The sequence below is a fragment of the Ursus maritimus genome, unplaced genomic scaffold (genome assembly GCF_017311325.1).
Source record: "Ursus maritimus isolate PB19 unplaced genomic scaffold, ASM1731132v1 scaffold_36, whole genome shotgun sequence".
Classification (NCBI taxonomy): Eukaryota; Metazoa; Chordata; class Mammalia; order Carnivora; family Ursidae; genus Ursus; species Ursus maritimus.
The window spans coordinates 9,428,051-9,447,870 of NW_024426230.1; the positions used below are offsets into that span (position 1 = coordinate 9,428,051).

At 39.8% G+C, this 19,820-nt stretch overlaps 1 protein-coding gene across 1 annotated transcript in view; it reads left to right on the forward strand.

The window, feature by feature from the left end:
* Window positions 1–19,820, forward strand: part of AKAP6 (A-kinase anchoring protein 6) — a 351,900-nt gene that overhangs the window by 223,175 nt on the left and 108,905 nt on the right. Inside the window, exon 7 of the mRNA XM_008710422.2 lies at window positions 4,285–4,433. Coding sequence (XP_008708644.2) covers window positions 4,285–4,433 — 149 coding nt within the window. The remainder of the gene's footprint in view (window positions 1–4,284; window positions 4,434–19,820) is intronic.

Sequence of the window (19,820 nt, forward strand, 5' to 3'; positions counted from 1 at the left end):
CCCCTTCACTGTTAGACTCTTCATCCAAATGCCCCAAAGCTCCAGCCACCATTCTCTGAACATGCCACATCCTTTCATGACTCTTGTCTTTGAACAGACAAATTACTCTGCCTATAAAGATATCTATCTGCTTCTTCACCTGACAAAATCATACCCATATTCCCAGATCTGGTTCAAATGCCACCTCTCTCAAGCTTTTCTTGCCCATTCCTCACTTTCAGACAATTGCTTTTTTAATTCCCATCCTCACCCACATTCATTTCATTGGGCATACTTGTAGCCATCTGTTGGCATAACTCTTTCCTCCACTATACTGTAGTTCTTTGGGAAAAGTAGTCCCTTCTTGTTTTGTTCCTCTTTGTACCTACAGTCCGTGGTGCAGTTCCTGACACATGATAAAGGCCCAATGAATATATGAGTAATAAATGGATGGATGTATGAATGTACAATTCAATTACTCAGTAATTATTTCCTGAGCTCCTGTCATGTTCCAGATACTGCCAAGGTGTGAGGAATACAAAATAGCAAAGGAGATAGACAGACACAGCCTCATTATGGAGCTTGGAATCTGGAGACAGAGACAGAAAAGCATAAACCAATAAATACAAGAATTTTAAATTGTATTATGTTCTGGGAAGGAAATTAACACTGTTCCAAAAAAGAAAAGAATAGAGTGAATCTAGCTTTGGTAGGGTAGTCAGGGAAGACCTTTCTTTGAGATAAAATCTCAACTGAGAGCTGATGGACAAGAAGACATTAGTAAGAGAATGTTCCAGAGAAAGAGAACAATATGTGCAAAGGTCCTGAGACAGGAAAGAGCTGTTTAAAGAGCTGAAAATAGGCAGGGATGACAGGATGACAGAGAGACAAGTATAAAATGACATCTGAGGTAGGCAAGAACCAAATCCCTTAGAGCATGGAAGAAGTTTTTGGGTTTTGTTTTGTATTGTTTGTTTTTGTCTGAATACAGTATGAAACCAACTTATGTTTTATAAAAACCTCTGTGGCCACTGCAAAGGTGGATTGGAGGGGCAGGAATGAATGAGGAGAGATGCACATTAGAAGATCATTGTTGTACTGCAAGGGAGAGGGGATGAAGTCTTGGATTAGGCTGGAAGGAATGCAGATTGGGCAGACAGGCTGGAGAGACATTTTGGGAGAGGAATCAATGGAATTTAGAGAGTAAATGGCTGTGGGAAATCAGACAAGGAGGAGTTAGGGATGACTTTCAGTTTTCTGACCTGAGCAAAACGTGGTGCCATTTGCTTGAAAGGAAAGACCTAAGTTCAGAAAGTCCTGGGGGGTGTGGTGAGGATGAGATTGGAGAGTTCTGTTTTGCATTCTTCTGCCTAAAATACATCCAAGTAGCAATGTCAGGTGGTTGGTTAGATATGTAAGTGTGAAGCTCAGAGGAGAACATTGGAAGCCATTACCAAATAGACTGCATTGAAAGCCATGGAAAACAGTATAAATGAAGAAAAGCAGTCCAGAATTAAGCCCTGAAGCAACAACTACCAGTGATCTCAGCTATGATTCAGAAATTAATCAATGAACCATCTGTAAAACAGATTTGGGGACGGTGGAGAAGGAAAGAGGGAGAATGATAGAGAATCCATCACATTAGGTCAGCCAAGGGGTAATGCAGACCTCGAGTAGAGTAAGTGAGAACTGATCCTCGTTTTGTCCTCATACGCGCTCTTCCATGGCATTCTCATTTCATCTCCTAATGTCAGCCCTTGCTTCTAGGTTTATATATCAGGCTTAATATTTCCACTTGCTTACTGAATGTCTCATTTTGGGTGTTCTACCAGTACCTCAAACCAAAAGACTCAAATCCAGCTCATCTGTTTCATCCATCCGTAGTGCTCTTTTTATACACCTACTCCTGTTGATGGTACCACGGACCTCTCTGACTAGGAAGTAACAAGTTGATCTGTTACTGAGTCTATTCTCTCTTACTCCTTTTTATTTTCCTTAATGAGTAAGTTGCCAATTCTGTTGATAACACATCAGTAATGTTATTTAACCAAGCTGAGCTACAATTTGTAAAATATAGTCCAAAAGTGTCCACTACTATCATAAGTGCTAATAAATAAAGTTCTTTTAATCAGAGATTGTTACTGTTTTTTTAAGAAGGGTATTTTCTTCAAATCTTCCTCCTAAAAATTTATCTTCAGACTAAGATATTGTATGAGAAAAATTTAACCAGTCTGCAGAGATTTAGACTGACAAAGCCATTCAACCTTAACAGAAGGAGCTTCTTTGGTTCTATTTTTATCATCATGTTTAGGAATGAATCACTGAAAGCAGAGAGAGAGATAGAGATGAATAGGAAAGACTTGGGCCATCTAATTCATCTCTTTGTTAGTGCAGAGAAGTTTCCTATGTCAATTCCTGTGAGATATTGTGCAATAAAGTCTTACATTGCAACATTTCAATCATTTTCATAAGGTAACTAATTATCTTTCAAGTTGTTCTCAGCATTGTTCTCTGAACTCTTTTCCATGTATTCCTGTCATATGAGAGGTGTGTCCTTTTGTACACAGAAATGGCCTAGGATCTCAGAGGGATGAGTTCCAATTATTTTTTCCTAGTAGTGATGTCTACATTAAGTTGACCTCACTCTTGATGACTCTTTTTGTGATGAGTGGCACACATTTGTGAAATCATTATCTGGAACAAGGAGTGGTCCAGCTTGTTGCCTTAGGACGGTTACAAACTAATGAGAACCTCTAGGGATCAAACATGGCTCTTGGCACCTAATGGTGGGGATACACTATTCAAATGGGGTTTTCAATAGAATACTTGGTGTGGGAAGATCTCCCCATTATCCCTACAGTCTTGAGGGGGAAGGTAGAAAAGGGTTAGCAGTTGGGAGGATTATTGTTTTTCAGTTCTTTGACCACTAGTTACCAATTAGTTTGGGCAAGAAAAATTCACATAAACCAAGTACAGATTACAGTTTTTAACTGATTTCTGAAACTTCAATGATAAGAATGTAGCGTTTTCACATTTTTTAAAAGTTCCTCCTCCATATTCTAGAGCATTCAGAATTAGCTACTTGTAGAGAGGAACATAGGAACATAGGAACTCCAGAATGGTTTGAGATATTACATTTCATAAACCACCCTTTTCATTTACAGAGTCCTGATTTGCTCTTTTTAAACAGCTGCCACTCTACAACACTGTTTTTTTGGGTTATTTTTTTCTTCCATAGTCGAGTTTATAAAGCCAGAGAACAGGCAAAAGGCCTTGGTTGGCTCACGAAAAGCAGAAGGTCGTGTCTGACCTGGCTTTTCTTAAACGTGATAGAATTCTGGCAACTACCCAACAGCTGACCCAGAACGGTTTTTAACACAATATGTAATTAAATTAGAAAGCAGTTTTAAGGCTTATCAGAAATGTGAATGGACATGCTTGGATTTGGTGAAGTAGGGCTGAAAGAAAGAAGAGTTCCTTTGGTCCACAGTGCACACAAACTCAGCACTTCTCCCTCCACGTTACCGTGGGCAAGCATTCCCCGTCTCATCTGGTGTTCTGGGGAACCCTAAAGCCACAGGGATCATAACAGCTGCAATAAATAAAGCATCTATTCAATACATTTCCATGCCAAATATTATTCAGCATTCTTTTGGCCTTGGTTTGATAGAAAACAGCATGGTGAACTTACTACCTCTCTTTACTCCAGTAAGCCCCAAGTAACTCTGAAAGATGTAACAATTCAAACCAACATGTAAGCAAAATCACCATTCCTTCTGTTTTAAAATTAAGATAATAATACAGAGGACCCAAAAAATGTAATAAAGGAAGTCTGTTGTCACTACTGAAGATGTGTTAGAATTGGTACTAGGCTTTTTTTATTCTTCTCAGGGAAGATAATGAGAAACATTCAGAATATGCGTCCATGCAAATGTATGGGTTGGAGGGAGGTCTTTAAAAAATAAATGTTACGTAGGTGGCAATATGAGGAAGAATATTATTAAGGAATTTCACAGAATTTTTATGTAAAATCTCATCATACAGTATTATGATCTCAGGGATATTTGGTGATATTTACTGAGTCTTCTCAGAGTTCATTTATTCAGGTCGTATTTTAAGGAGGAACTTATAAGATTCAGATCTAAAATATAATTCTGTAATATGCCCAGCTGATCCCATTAAATCCAACCCGAAAAGGAGCAGTATAACGATGTGAACAATTCCCGTTCTTTGAGTTGTTACACCTCACTTGAAATGCATTCCTTCTGGATTAACACAGCAGTTCCTCTTTGTTTCTCTCTCCAGGCTGAGGTTCAGCTATGCTACCTGGAAGCACAAAGAGATGCTGTCGAGCAGATGTCCCTCAAGCTGTACAGTGAGCAGTACACCAGCAGCAGCAAGAGGAAAGAAGAGTTTGCCGATATGTCAAAAGTTCATTCAGTGGGAGGCAATGGGTAGGGAGCTATTCTTTTTTGTTGTTTGACTGTCGCTAATCTCTACTTTTTCAATGATTCTCCGCTGGTCGGTGTGCAGCAGGCATTTCCTCCTTAGCGAACAGACTTGGGAGAGCAGGCTTGTATGTTCTGTTGCATTTGTGAGAGAATGGGAGAGTGTGGATTTTATCAGCCCCTGTCATCTAACCCAGAACATCCTAACTTGGTGGTTCTTTTTTTCAAAGCAGCTTTTTTACAAATTTCAATTCTCTGTTTCCAAAGCAGAGGTGGTAGGAGTGTTTGTGGGACTACACTGTGCCTATGGTGTTGGTTTTTCTTCTTCATAAATCATTTTTTCCGTGTTTTTCCCCCTTTACCGTTTATTTTAAAGTCTATCCAAAGAACTTTTAAATATCAAAAGCTCACTGGAAATTTGGTAGAACATAATTTTCCTGACAACATAGATACTTAATAATTCTTTAGAGACCTTGGGTTAGCCAGTTGGCTTCACATAAAGTCAATTGGAATAACAGGCTAGCACTAGAATTGTCTATGGTACGTGAAAGAACCGAACAACTTCAGTGACCCACCAGTTTCATTCAGCCTGAGACATATGGCTGTATTTACCTTCTACTAACTCCACATACTATTAAATAATTAACTCATGTACTCAGATATTTCCAAATGGCTTTAAAGTTATGCAAATATTGTGTGTGTATGTGTATATATTTCTTTTTTTGTCTTTTCTGGCTCAATTCTATTATTTTTAAGTAATATTAAAGAGTAAAAGAGTACTAGTTAAATTTAAATATTTCATTAGTTTAATGACTTAATAATAGTATACTCATAAAAATGGAAACAGTAACCTATTTCACTTTTATACATGAGCCAGGCAGCAAGGGGGAGAAACTGTTCCCCCAAGTTCCATCACATGTTAATAAGTGTCATATAAACCTGGGGTGTGACTATAGCCAAAATATTCCCTGAAAAGTCAGGAGGAAAGAAATCTTTTCATGTACTTGTTTTCATTTGTATTTTAAGTGCTTATAGTTACAGATATTTGGGGATAAATTAAGTACAGATTATAAATTCTGTCTTGTGATATAACCCGGGGTCTAAGAATCCAGGGAAAGGGTAAGAGTCATAATTCTATTTAGGAAACGGCAATGGACTTTTCAAATTTTCAAATTTCAAATTTTCAAATCTATATAATTTTCTGCTGTAGCAGGATTATTTTATATATAGACACATTATGTGTATATTTGATTTCTCTTATGTGATTCAGGAGACATGCCTAAGTACTTGTAAGAAGAAAAGCATAGCAGCAAATAACAAAGAAAAGGTTAAATCTTGGAGCATGAACAATAAGCTGTTTTGAGGCTTTAATGTGCTTTAATTTCTCTCAGTACCTTAATAGTCTTTGGTGTAGATGCAAGCACAAACTTTAGGTCACATTCTCATGTTTTCTAAAAGCCCCGGGGACTGAGCGGGCACCACGTGCTTCTGACCTCAGATTCCAAGGACCCAACCTGAGTACTTACTCTGGGCTCCACAAATCATACATTTGCCGTGGGAATTGCTTAGTTAACAGCAAGCATTGTTCCGTGAAGTGGGAGTAGGTGAACTTGCCTGATATCCTTTGTTTATGCTCCTTGGGGTGCTGAAGGCTGTTCATTGTGCAGAAATTTAAGAGTGTACTGAAGAAAAGGCAGCTATTTAATACTAAGGACAAAAACCATATACTCCTTTCTGTTTTCTGTTTACATACAGAAAAGCATTGTTGGAGGAATGCATGTGGGTGAGGTTATCTGGGGTGTCCTGCCCCTAAGATTCCCTGCCTCCACAGTCAAATCCTTAATTCTGGAGCCTTAAGAACACAGCCTTGTAAAATTATCTGCTCCAATGATACATAAACTTCATTAACCGTTCCTTTTGTTGCATAGAATGAGCATTGTTTCCAATAAGCAATTGTGGGAATAGTGTGGGCTTTCTAGGGTCTTCATTCCATATGCAGACATCCTATCCACTGAAGAGAAAATTAAGCTGCTGATACAATCATTTATTTTTATTTCCTCCCCATGTCTACATGCGTACTATGGATGTGTGGTTGAAAAAATGTATCAGCTACTCCAGGGAAGACTCAGCGGCTAGGTAGAATGTGATCTTAAATTTCTAGAAGGTTTACCTAACCACAATGTTGCTTAGAGATGACTTGTAACCTCTCTGGCTTAATGAAAAGTTGGGTGTCAAGGTGATAGAGCAGAGCTTATATACAGCTATGAACTGTGTGTTTAGCAGTCATGAATATGTGTGGTGGAAGATTTCGCTGAGTGTATGTGAAGCTGTGTGAGCACTCGTAACAGAGTTGTTTACCTAGGGGAGACATTTGCCCCTGGCTCCAGCATCGCAAAGTGGGAAACTGGCTTCCAGGGGGGCCCTGCAATGCAGGAGTCACTGATGATTCTTGGTGGGAGCAGATTGGTGCTTTTCATGCCTGCCAATTTAAATGAAAGCACTTACAGATTGTTATGTTTCTTTTGCCCAGTAAATATTCCCTGAAGGCCTACTGTGTGAATGGCACGATGGCCTGAGCAGAGTTTGTCAAGAGCACTTACCTTTTGTATATTTTGTAAAGTGTAACCATCTCTTTTCCTGACACCTCTTTCTATCAAGAGGTTGTCTGATTTCATTTTTTAAATGAATTTCAAAGATGCTGTTTAATTCATTAAGTAGCATCCTACTTGCTGTCAAGACTTACTGTCGATCACAAACCATGTCTTTTGTTCAGTTTATAAATGATAGAACTGGGAGGCAAAAAGGCTGTGTGATTGGCACGCCCAGGATGGTTGTTTAAGTTGGAGCTGAGACCTCAACGCCAAGCCCTGGGTCCAAATGCAGTGGACAGTTCGTCAAGGCATGCTTTGCCTTCTCTCTGAGGATTTCATTCAGACTCTTGATAAACGTTTTTTCCTCTGAATCCTATGTTGTGCATATTCCATAGTGTATGAAATTAAGTTATGGTATTTTTCTACTCTGGAGAAATTGAAGAGTCTTAAGGAGATTTCATTAAAGCCTCAAGGAAGTTTGGGCAAAAACATTGGGAAGTAAGCTTCAATGAACCCGAAATCAACTTCTTTCATTAATTTGCCAAATATTACTAATAGGAAATACAGAAATTAAAGGCAAAAAGGAGAGGCTCACAAGTAGGAGGAGTCAGTTTGTAAGCAACATAGATTAAAGGATCACAGGTGCTAGGTTAGAAGTCTTTATTGGGGGGCGCCTGGGTGGCCCAGCTGTTAAGCATCTGCCTTTGGCTCAGGTCATGATCTCAGGGTCCTGGAATCAAGCCCCTGCATTGGGCTCCCTGCTCAGCAGGAAGCCTGCTTCTCCCTCTCACACTTCCCTTGCTTGTGTTCCCTCTCTCACTCGCCTTGCTTGTGTTCCCTCTCTCGCTGTCTCTCTCTGTCAAATACATAAATAAAATCTTTAAAAAAAAAAAAGAAGTCTTTATTGGGTAGGGGCTGTGGCTCATGGAAGGCAGAGCTCAATTCTCACTATCGTGGGGGGAGTTGGAGCAGATCAGGAAAGACAGCAGAGAGAGGACTGTGGAGATGATTTTTAAAAGAAGGCTTGGTCAGTGATGTTGAGCGTCTTTTCATGTATCTGTTGGCCATCTGTATGTTTTCTTTGGAAAAATGTCTATTTAGGTGCTCTGCCCATTTTTTTATAATTGGATTATTTGTTTTTTTGGTGTTGAGTTGTGTAAGTTCCTTATATACTTTAGATATTAACTTTTTATCGGATAGGTCATTTGCAAATATCTTCTCCTATTCAGTAGGTTGACCTTTTTGTTTTACTGATGGGTTTCTTTACTATGGAAAAGTTTTTTATTTTGATATAGTCCCAGTAGTTTATTTTTGCTTTTGTTTCCCTTGCCGTAGGAGATGTGTCTAGAAATATGGTGCTATGGCTGATGTCAGAGAAATTACTCCTGCTTGTGTTCTCTTCTAGGATGTTTATGGTTTCAGGTCTCACATTTAGGTCTTTAATCCATTTTGAATTCATTTTTGTGTATGCTGTTAGAAAGTAGTTCAGTTTTGGGGTGCCTGGGTGGCTCGGTCGGTCAAGCATCCGACTCTTGATTTTGGCTTAGATCATGGTCTCAGGGTTGTGAGATCAAGCCCTGCATTGGGCTCTGAACTGAGGATGGAGCCTGCTTAAGATTCTCTCTCTTCCTCTGCCCCCCCTACCCCCCCACTCTCTCTCTCTCTCTCAAAAAATTATTCTTTTACATGTAGTTCTCCAGTTTTCCCAGCACCATTTATTGAAAAGACTGTCTTTTCCCCAAGAATATACTTTCTTGCCTATGTGTATTGCAGGATTATTGACAATAGCCAAGACACAGAAGCAGCCTAAAGATCCATCAGTAGATGAATGGATAAGGAAAATGCAGCATTTATTCACAATGGACTATTACACAGCCATAGGAAAGGATGAGATCATGCTATTTGAAACAACATGGATAGACCTAGAGGGTGTTAGCTAAGTGAAATGAATCAGGCTGAGAAAGACAAATACCAAAGATTCCACTCATAAATGGAATCTAAAAAAAATGAACAAACAAACAAAAAGCAGAATCAGAATAACTACAGAGAACAAACTGTTAGCTGACAGAGGGGAGTGGGGAAGGGGTGAGCAAAATGGGTGAAGGGGAAAGGAAGATACAGGCCTCCAGTTATGGAATAAGTCACAGGAATAAAAAGCAGAACAGAAGGAATACAGTCAATGATATTGTAATAGTGATGTAACGGGACAGATGGTAGCTATACTTTAGCATAACGAATACACCTGTCAAGTCACTAAGTTGTATGCCTGAAACTAATGTAACATAGTGTGTTGACTGTACTCAAAGAGAAAAGAAAGAAAGCAGGCTGGGTCAGGGGAAGAGCTTTTCAGTTTAATCTGAACAAATGTTTATGGAGCACCTACGAAGACAGACCATGGTCCCTGCCTTCATGAAATTTACAGTCTAGCAAGAAGTGTGGCAGTAAGCCAGTATTTACCTGGGAGATGAGAGAGAAGGGGGAGCAGAGGGTCCTAGAGGGGCTCAGAGCAACAGGGTGGCTGGCCTCCATGAGGCCAAGTTGCATGTGTCATGCTCACCACACTCTGCCCTGCATCTGGTGGTTGGTGAGTGCTAGATGCTCAGTGAATGAATGGATGCGTAAACAAAGAGCCGGAAGTGATCTGGGGCTCAGAGAGAGGGAGCAAGGCCTGGAATCCTCAGACTGCCCGCTGGTTCCATATGACTGGAAAGCAGGCTAGAAAGAGGGTGTGTGAAAAATAAGGCTTGCGAAGAAGGGGAAGTCCTGCTCCTGGAGTTAATCATTGAATTCATGGGTCTTAAGGAGGATAGTGTGTGAAAATCACCTGAGGAGCCTTTAAGCTGATAAATGCCTGTCTACCCCACCCCGCTGGAAATTCTGATTCAGTAGGCAGGCATGAGCCAAGATATAAACATGTTCTAACGCCCAGCAGTTGAGAACCTCTTCGCACTAGTAGTTTTCACAGTGTGTTCTCTGAACCAGCAGCATCAGTATCTCCTGGGAATTTGTTAGAAATGCCAATTCTTAGTCCCACTCCAGACCTACTAAATTGGGAAGTCTAGAGCCGGGGACCAGCAACCTTTGTTTAATGAGCCCTCCAGGTGATTCTAATGCTGCTGTTTGAGAAACAGTGCTTTTGTCAATGAAGATTTTAGTTTAAAGAAATTAATTGAGAACGTGGAGACTGCATTAGAGACTAAAGCCAGAGAGAATCAATGACCCATCAGATGAGGGGAATGAGGAAGAGAGAGAAAGGAGCCACTCTGATGTTCTAATTGCTAGTTCAGGGATGAGGAAAAAAATAGGATTTGGATTCAAATGACTTTTGTGTCATTTAACATTGAATATTTGTTGAACAACTGTTAAGCGAAGTCTGTACCGGGGATGTAGAGACAATAGGACACAGCGTGTTGCAGATGGATGTAAATCAGAAAAATCTTCCTGAAGTGTCATGGAATATACCTCATGGCCAGAAGTGACGATGAGAACGCTTCCTATGGAGGCAGCAGTGTGTATGAACCTCTAGAACCAGTAAAGACTGCCCAGCATGTCAGCTTTGAAACACTATTCTGGCAGTAGTGTGGAGAATAGATTGGCAAGGGCAAGAGTAGGCAGTGCTCCATGAAGATGCTCTTCTAGTCATCCACGTGACAAATAGGGCCTGAGCTAGGACTGTAGCAATGGAAGCTCAGAGTTTCCAATGGAAACTGAAAGAAGGAAGTTGAAGACAGGCCTTGGACACCAAGTGGGTAGGGGGCATTAACGGAGGGGGAGTTGAAGAATGGACTTCCATGATTCAGTCTTGTGCCGTCTGGCAGATGGACATGTCACTCACTGAGATGGGGAAGAAAGGGGAGGAGCAGGAGTGGGGGAAAGAAGCTGAGTGTGTGAGACGTGGTTCTTTAGATGGTCTGTGGAACATCCAAGTAGAAATGCCCACGGAGCAGGTCTGGAGCTCAGGAATGTTTGAGGCTCTTCAACCATAAACAAGGACAATGGTAACTCTGGGGCAGCAGAGGCTGAGAGAGGTAGGAACTTACTTTATGGTAAACGACTCCCCTACCCAGATGGACATGACATTATCTTTAAGGAATGTTTGTTTGAAAAAAAGTATGGATAATCCGAACATTTTTAATTCAGTTGGAACCTTTCCTGCTATATTAAACAAGTCATCCAAAATAAAAACTCCGTCATTGAGGATTCCAGGTGGTATCTTGATTGGTAGGAATTTAGGGCTACAGTCACCTACTATTTTCTGTCTCAAAGCTGCAGGTAAAAGCTTCTGATCCTAGATATTAGAGTGAACTAGGACTGCTCAGATTGCTTCCAATGACAGAAATAATATTTACCTTTAGGGATAGTCATGAATTTCCCTCTAGTCTAATTTTTTTTAAAGGAGGAGAGAGTGTCTCCTGGATTAAAAATTAGAGACTGGAGTTCAAGTTGACATTCTGCTGCTTTTTAGCTTTGTGACCTTGATTGGGACACTTAACTTCCTCAAAAGGCAATATCTCTGTCTGTAAAATGAGAATAGGTATCCTAGTCTACTTCATATTCTTAAATTTTTTATTTATTTATTTTTTATTAACCATAGTATAGGAGACATACAATGCTATGTTAGTTTCAGGTGCACAACGTAGTGATTCAGCAATTTTACACATTAAGCAGTGCTCACAGTAATAAGTATAATTACTCTTTGTCATCATACAATGTTTTATAATATTATTGACCATATTCCATATGATCTACTTTTCATCTCTGTAATTTATTTATTATTTTTATTTTTTTTAAGATTTTATTTATTTGACAGAGAGAGACAGCGAGAGAGGGAATACAAGCAAGGGGAGTGGGAGAGGGAAAAGCAGGCTCCCCACTGAGCAGGGAGCCCAATGCAGGGCTCGATCCCAGGACCCTGGGATCATGACCTGAGCCAGAGGCAGACGCTTAACGCCTGAGCCACCCAGGCGCCCCTCTGTTACTTATTTATTTTTTAACTGGAAGTTTGTACTTCTTAATCCCCTTCACCTATTTTTCCCATCCCCCTACCCCCCTACTCCATATACTTTTTGTAGCACAGAAATACAATAATTGATAAGAAAATATCTAAAATATTTATAATGTAATAGATGTATAAAAATTAGTTGATAAAATATGCATTGAGCAACTACTATGTTGCAGGGAGTGGTATGAGATGCTCGAAACAGAAAACATAAAAAAACCTTAATCTCTATTGTCCTCAGTCTAGTGAGAAAGACAAAGACACTCAGATACAACCTTATGAAACAGTAAAATTCAATATAGAGTGTATTATGGGGGTACTTAGGAGGTCTGCCTACTCAGGGAGACTTATGAGGGGAAGGAATATCTGAACTTTCATAAAAGGTGCATAGATATTAGCTATTAGAAAAAGGTTGAGTAGAGGGAAGGTGAGGATTTCAGCCACAAGACAGTAACCCCGTGTAGGGAGGGTGTGTGTGTTTTGAGGGTTACTACAAATAGTAATTTGATGTTGTTGAAGCAGAAGGGCACAGAGCTCTTTCTTGACTCTGCTTCCTGGGATCCGGAGGGAATACTAAGGAGTTCTTAGAGACTTCTATTTCTATGGTAAAGTTCTAGAAGGTACCTCAGTCTCATTGGCCATATGCCAGCCTTCCTCTGGCTATGAGGAAATTCGGGAAATGTCTGTAGATGGAGACATAGTCAAGGTTTATGCCCTGTATCTAAGAATATACAAGTAATTCACTCCTCACCATGCAAGATTTTGGTGTAAATTTTACTCCCAAATACAAACAGGATATATAGGTAATTCCCAAGCACAACAGGCTGAACTAAATGGACTTTAAATAGACAAAAGGTTAAGTTTGGCAGGAAAGATGAGTCCATTTTCCTTCAGAAAAAGAAGCATCTCTGTATCAGTATGAAAAAACACGCACAGATACGTATAAAGCATCGCCAAAGGGAAATGATTTTGACAAATGAAAACAAATATATCACTATTTAAACTATTGTTTGATTAAAGATCAAATTTGGTTCTTTAAATTAATTAAGCAGTAAGATACACTGAATGATTTTAACCACCAGAAGGGATATAATCACCCTGGATTTTACTGCTGCAAGGTGATCTTCCTGGTTTTCTTTTGCGCACCATGCCAACAATATCGCTGTTGCAGGTAGATGAACATAGATGCTTACTCATATTCTCTCTCACACACACACACAGAATGACCATTTTGAATTTGTGCTCAATGGGTGTTTTTGGAATATTGCTATATAAAATGTCTTCTTTTTGGTACACATCAGCCATAAAATGAAGTACTCTTTCTTATTTGTGCTAATGTTGAGAATGCTCTCACAGATAAATCACTAGGCAACCCAAAGAAACTTTATTTCTGCCATGAATTTCTGCTTTCTTCCTCTGACTCTTGTCCTGTCTGAATCTAATGAATAGCTGATTGGTGTTCATTTCATGTTGTTTTTGCTCCATCTTTGGTACTCTGATGTTATTAAATACTAAGATCACAACACATCATGCCATCAAAAGGGTCATAAATTACCTGGCTACCTTCTGGATGACTGATATTCTGGGTACTATGCAATTATTAAAATAGGTCTTTCTGGGCTAAAAAAAATCTCACCAGTAGAAATGTATTCATTGGGGTCATGATATCATACCCTTTTAATGTGCAAATACATTAAACTAATCTTAGACCTGGACAGTCTTCCACTTCAGTGATCTGATGCCATCCATGCCAGGATCCAGGAAAGGGCAAATCAGAGAGGCAGAAGCACACTTTCCAGGGAACTATTACTTCAAAGTTAACAATAAAGTCAACTAATAAAGATATATGTTTGTATCTCCCTTCCATCTTAATTTTTGTACTGCTTTGGAGAGTTGACGAGGCCCATTGAAGAGGCAGAGAGATGCCAGCAGGGACAATGACAAATCTAATGTACCTCATTGTAATGGGCAGAGCTTAACTCTTCTTTTTAAAATTTATTCCTTTATTCATTCCCCCGTCTTCTTCACAAAGGATTTGAGTCAACTTACAAAAATATTGACAATAAAGTAAGATAAATATTTGACTGAAGTAAGTTAAGCAAAAGTAAAATATGTGTAAGAAAACAAATGCATATTCTCTGCATGTCGTCCAGAGGGGCTGTGATTTGGCTCACAATTTTCCATACTAAAGAAAAGAAAAAAGTCTCCTCCATCATAAAATTAATGGTGTCCTAAGATTAAAAGTAATATCGATCGAGGGGCGCCTGAGTGGCGCAGTCGTTAGGCGTCTGCCTTCGGCTCAGGGCGTGATCCCGGCGTTCTGGGATCGAGCCCCACGTCGGGCTCTTCCGCTGGGAGCCTGCTTCTTCCTCTCCCACTCCCCCTGCTTGTGTTCCCTCTCTCACTGGCTATCTCTCTCTCTGTCAAATAAATAAATAAAATCTTTTTTTTTTAAAAAAAAAGTGATATCTATTGAGGGAAGCACACCTTCCTATGCCACCGAGGCCTGAGGAGTTTCTCCTGTAGCTCTTGAAGGAGAAGACAGGCTTCTGTGATCCTACATCCCTACAAGAGAAATGAAATTCCCAAGGCAGTTTTTAAATGTAGGCTGAAGAAGTGAAGTCAAAGCATAATTCAGTTCTACAAGTAACTAACACATTGTAGTCTGAGCACAGCACTCTCTGAGCAGGGTCAGCCCCGATGGAGGAGACAAACAAAATCATTCTAGGTGGGCTCTCCGTGTTAATTCAGCCACTAGGCTTTTGCTAGGGATTAGGCCGCAGAGAGTAATTTCCAGATTATTTTCTTCCTGCCCTAACCTTAAGAATAAATAGTCTCTATTGCCTATTAAATCTTTGAGAACCAGTGAAGCCTACGGTGGGGTAGTCCTTTGACAAAAGGGTAAGCTGCCCAACTCACCCCCGTGTGCCAGCAGCATGTGTAGATCCAGTCCCCTCTAACACACAGATGATGGCGTAGGAAGATTTCTTTTCTTTTCTTTTCTTTTTTCTTTTCTTTTCTTTTCTTTTCTTTTCTTTTCTTTTTAAATGACGTCATCTCTTGCTTTGTATCATCCCTCCATTTGTGTCAGAATCACTACTAATTCTAAATTCTTCAGAATGCTTTCCAGCTGTTTGGCTAGAACTTAGTGCAGTGTATTATTTGAAAATTGGGATAAGGATTTGACTTCCTGACAGCCTAACAGAATCCTCCATATACATCCAGAAATCTACATTGATATTTCTAATTGATATTTTCTAACCTTGGAGATTAGAATTTTGTTTTGTTCTATGGCTTTTGTTACAGTAACCACTGTTGGTGGGCAGGCCACCTATGAGTCCATGAGAAAGGAGGGCCAGTCATTAGCAAATTTGTAGGGTTGATTTTCTTTTTTGCAGGCATTTTCACATGTATGTGGGCATATATGAGAGTTGAGAAAATTACTAGTGGAAAGAACTCCATATTCCTTTTTATTTATTAATGGCAAAGGCAGGCTGCTTTTCTCATGAGGAAGTCGCTCATGAATTTTCATTCAAAATAGTAAATTAGTGTCCACACTTTAATATGTTTAGAGTGGAAGGGGATTCTACATGCAACGGTGCAGATCAGATTCCATGGCTAGAAAGCTGAATTGTATGCTTTAATGATATTATGATTGGGGCAGGTGGCCCTGTTCCATCTCCCTTCTGTGCTTACATGCCACATGGAGTAAAGGGTGATGGGAAATTCGGATCTATGATTAGTATTTTACTTAAGTAAAATTCTTAAACCATATTTGTACAAGATTGTGTTACCACTCCCTTTAGTGTCTTTTTTGAAAAGCAGAGGCAAACTTCCTTGAGCAAATAATGTGAACAGTGAGCACTTAGTGAATATTTGGGGAAAGAATCAATATGCTAAGGAGGCTAGGAAAATTAGATCATTTAAAAGAAGTCCCACTATAGACAAGCTGGTATTTCAGGAACCAGTCCTGTGTTTTTGGATGTGTCCGTGTGAAATGAACCAGTAAGCATATGAAAGACGGAGTGTTAAATGCTCCCAAATATATGTTACTCAGACTTAGGTAGAAAAACTGCCAGGACTTTTTAGTGTTATCTTTTCTTCAACCAGTAATTGCTCTATTTTGATGATTTCTTCATTTGGTTGTCTGTTTTAATCAAAATTCCTCACTGGGCCAAGCTGAAACCTCATATATTCACACACACCTCCCATTGATTTCACTTGGGCGAAACTTTATCTTTTAAGCAAAGTTTAAGTTGAAATGTTGAGTTAATGATGCTCACTTTAAATACCAAAGGCTGAATGCATTTATGTATCCAAACACTTAGCTAGTCAGACATAACTCCCATCAGGGTTTAGAGGAAGGATTATTTCTTAAACTATGCTAGCCTTACAAATAATGTATTGCTATCCAGTCTGCAGAAAAATGATACTGAATAAGGTTGTTAGTATTTTATTTCTGCGGTGAAAAGCCCTGGAATCTTTTTGTAACCTTGAAAAGGCAGAGTAAAATGGTGGACAGGATGTTGGGAAATATTTTTGTCAATTACCTGGAGTAGTTAACCCAGACTTGGAAATAAACACTAAAGAAAAAGTTGGACATTTATTTCTCCATAGGCTTGTCTCCATCTCTATTAAATTCTCTGTGAAATAAATATATTCCTAAGTCTGTACTTGCCTAACGAAAACGGACTTTGAGTTAGAAGGCTGTTTCTCCTTATAACATGTGTAAGCTTTTCAGCCTCCTAAAATGGGAATATTACACCTACAACAGAATGTCCGACTCTTTTAGTGTGAACCCTTAAGATCGAGTACGTGGCAATTTAAAGGAGTATCCAAAAGAATACCGTTTTGGTGATGTGTTTGCTTTATAACACTGTCCTAGAGTATATATGAGTTCACTTTGTAACATTTTCATAGACAATATAACAGATCCATAGGCTACTGAAAAAGTATGCTTTGAGATCTTTGAACATTGAACAGAATACATATTTGAGTGGATGAATTAACACAAACTGAAACACAGCTGACAGAGAAAACTTTATGAGGAAAATCCCTCCAAAAGGGTAGTTCCCATCCTTATATCCCTTATGAGATGTGAGCCACTTGCCACAATTTCAGTTGCCCCTCTCTCTCTTCTAAAAAAGAGAGACTAGGGCCTTTGTCACCAAGAATTCAAGAAAACAAGCTCGTTCTGAATTCAGCTGATAGAATCAGCATATTCTTCAAAGGGATATAAAACTGTTAACTAGTTCTATGCTACCCTTGATAAATTCTCTCATCTATGATCATCTCTGTTTTCCTGTGTAGTAGCTGGCACTTTTCCTAGAAGACTGTGTCTTTCACAAAATCACTTGAAAAACACTTCGCACACTTTTGCAGGTAACATAAACATAAGAAAGTAAACTACCTTCTTGCCTACGAATTTTCCTGAAATTAATGAGCACGTTTAATTGCATTCATTTCAGAAGCTTTCGAAGAACCAACAAAGAAATTCTAGTAATTTGTTTGTGATTTGCTATGAAGTTACATATTCAATTTCACTAAATTTGGAAAGTTCTGAGGTCTTTTCTAAGCTGGGAATTAACACATGGCCGAGAATCTGAAATCAGGCACAAATGCTTAAAAGAAATGTTTTCGTCTTCAGTATTAGGACCTTATGAGAATTGTTGTTTGGAAAACAGTGCTGTCGATTCTGTACTAATGAAGCAAAATATGAAACCAAAGCATTTACTGTAGCTAACAAACTCAAGCCTGCATATTCTCAGCTAAAATGAAGATAGACTAGACTGAAGAAAGGGTGAGTATCTGTGTTAGGTTCATTTGCCTCTTGTGGGTCTCCCGTGTAGACTCCCTGAGAAGAAATCCGAGGTGCATTTAACTAGAAGAAATGATTTTGTTCCAAGTCCCTTGCTAAGGGGAATCATAGGAGGGAACAGCTCAGTAGATATAAGGGTGTGGCAAAGAGCCAGTGAAATAATGTCCATGGTTCTGAATATTTTACCATCCTATATATGTTTGGTTTATTTCAATCTCCTTTAATTTTCAGTGCAGAAAAGGGGAAGATGTGGAAGGAATGGGGGCTGGCTACTCACCTTAGTTGAGAAGCTACTGCACATAGTCTTTAAGTAAGCAAATGCCCCATTATCATGGACTTGAAACAAAACCCCACCTTCGGAAGGGGTGACGAAGTCCGTTGGTGTGGCACTGGCTGTGCTGGTATTGGCATTTGGGGAGGAGATACTGTTATGTCGGCCACATGCTGCTCTTCTGAAGTCACTCTTGCCTGACTGAAGTTTTGTGGCTTCATTATCTCCATTCGTTCATCATCGTTCACCAGGTGCTATGCTGAGCACTAGAGATGCAAAGATAAATGCATCTCTTACCCTTGAATTGTTTGGTCCTAATCAAAATTTTGCTTTTTCATACACATATGGAAAAGAAAACAGGCCTCTTTATGTTCCTTGCTGATTGATAATTTTTATGAAACATCCTAAACACATAATTTCCTGGTAAAGTGAGGGGAGAACCTTGCTTTAAGATCAGAGGCCAGGCTCTTTAACACAATGCTTATAGCCTTCCCTAATAAATTAACATCACCATTAGGGAGCTACCTCTTGGGGTAAATGCTTTTTTTCAGATTTATTGCTCTCCCTTCTTTTTTCTAAGATGGCATCTGGGTTTAGATGACCTTGTGATTCTGGGGTGTGGTGGGTTCCCCTGGCTTACTGTGGCCCTTGGGTAGGGGCTGGCTGGGTTCACTGAAATGGATCTTGCCCTAGATATTCTGAGGTTATACCCCACAGAGGGCTGTGTCTGTGTTGTTATCTCTTGGCTTGGTCAGGAGGTATTTCCTGCTGCCTCATCTCAACCCTCACTGACCTCAGAGGTCTGGCTCCAGAATTTCCCCTGTCTTGCCTAGGGGTCAGTGTGCCTCTGTTGCCATGTTGCCAACCTCTGTCAGGTTCACCAGCTGAACTGCTGGAAACCTCATGGCAGGTGGGGAGTGAGAGAACAGTGTCCTCGTCTGGGGGATAAAAGTACATAGCAAAGGGAGTCCTGACCAAAGTTCTCTCTGACTGTAACATTCCCACTCCAGATTATGGTGAAGTCTCTTCCCAGACTTCCTAGCAGGAAATGGAGTTGACATCCTAGTGCTTTTGACTTACCTTTCAACCTGTCTCATGTACCTCCCCTCCGGGTCTTAGTGCAAGAGAGGGAAGGATCCACATCTTAGCGTGAGCTCCTCTTTGCCTTCATTTCTTTCTTATTTAAATCCACTGATATAGAAAGGGTGAGCTTTTCCCTTTATTTCTCTTTGCTGTTTTTACTATTTCCCAAAATCATACTTTCCTAAATTTGGGGGTGATGTTCCCCCTTTCCCCTGTCTTTATAGCTAAAATGTGGGATGGTGCAAGGAGAGAGAAATGATGACCATAATTCAGGTGGTATTTCTAAATGATTGTCCTTGTCGTGTGAGCAAATGCTTGTTAGTCATTCCTTCTTAGTCGTTGAGAGTTAATAAAGAAAGCTTGGTGGTTTGTCTGTCCCTGTTATGGTGGTTTTGTTTGTTTTTTAGTATTTTGAAATGGTATACTATTTCACATTTCTGTATGCTGGGATTCCTTGCCATTCAAAGTGATGTCTGAGACCAGCAGCTTTGTCCGTTGCCGAGAATGCAGAGTCTCAGGCCCCACCCTGGAGTTACTGAATCAGGACCTGCATTTCCACAAAATCCTCATCTCTGTCACATGCACATTAAATCTGAGAAACACTGCTCTAGGCCACCGTAACCTTGCTGAA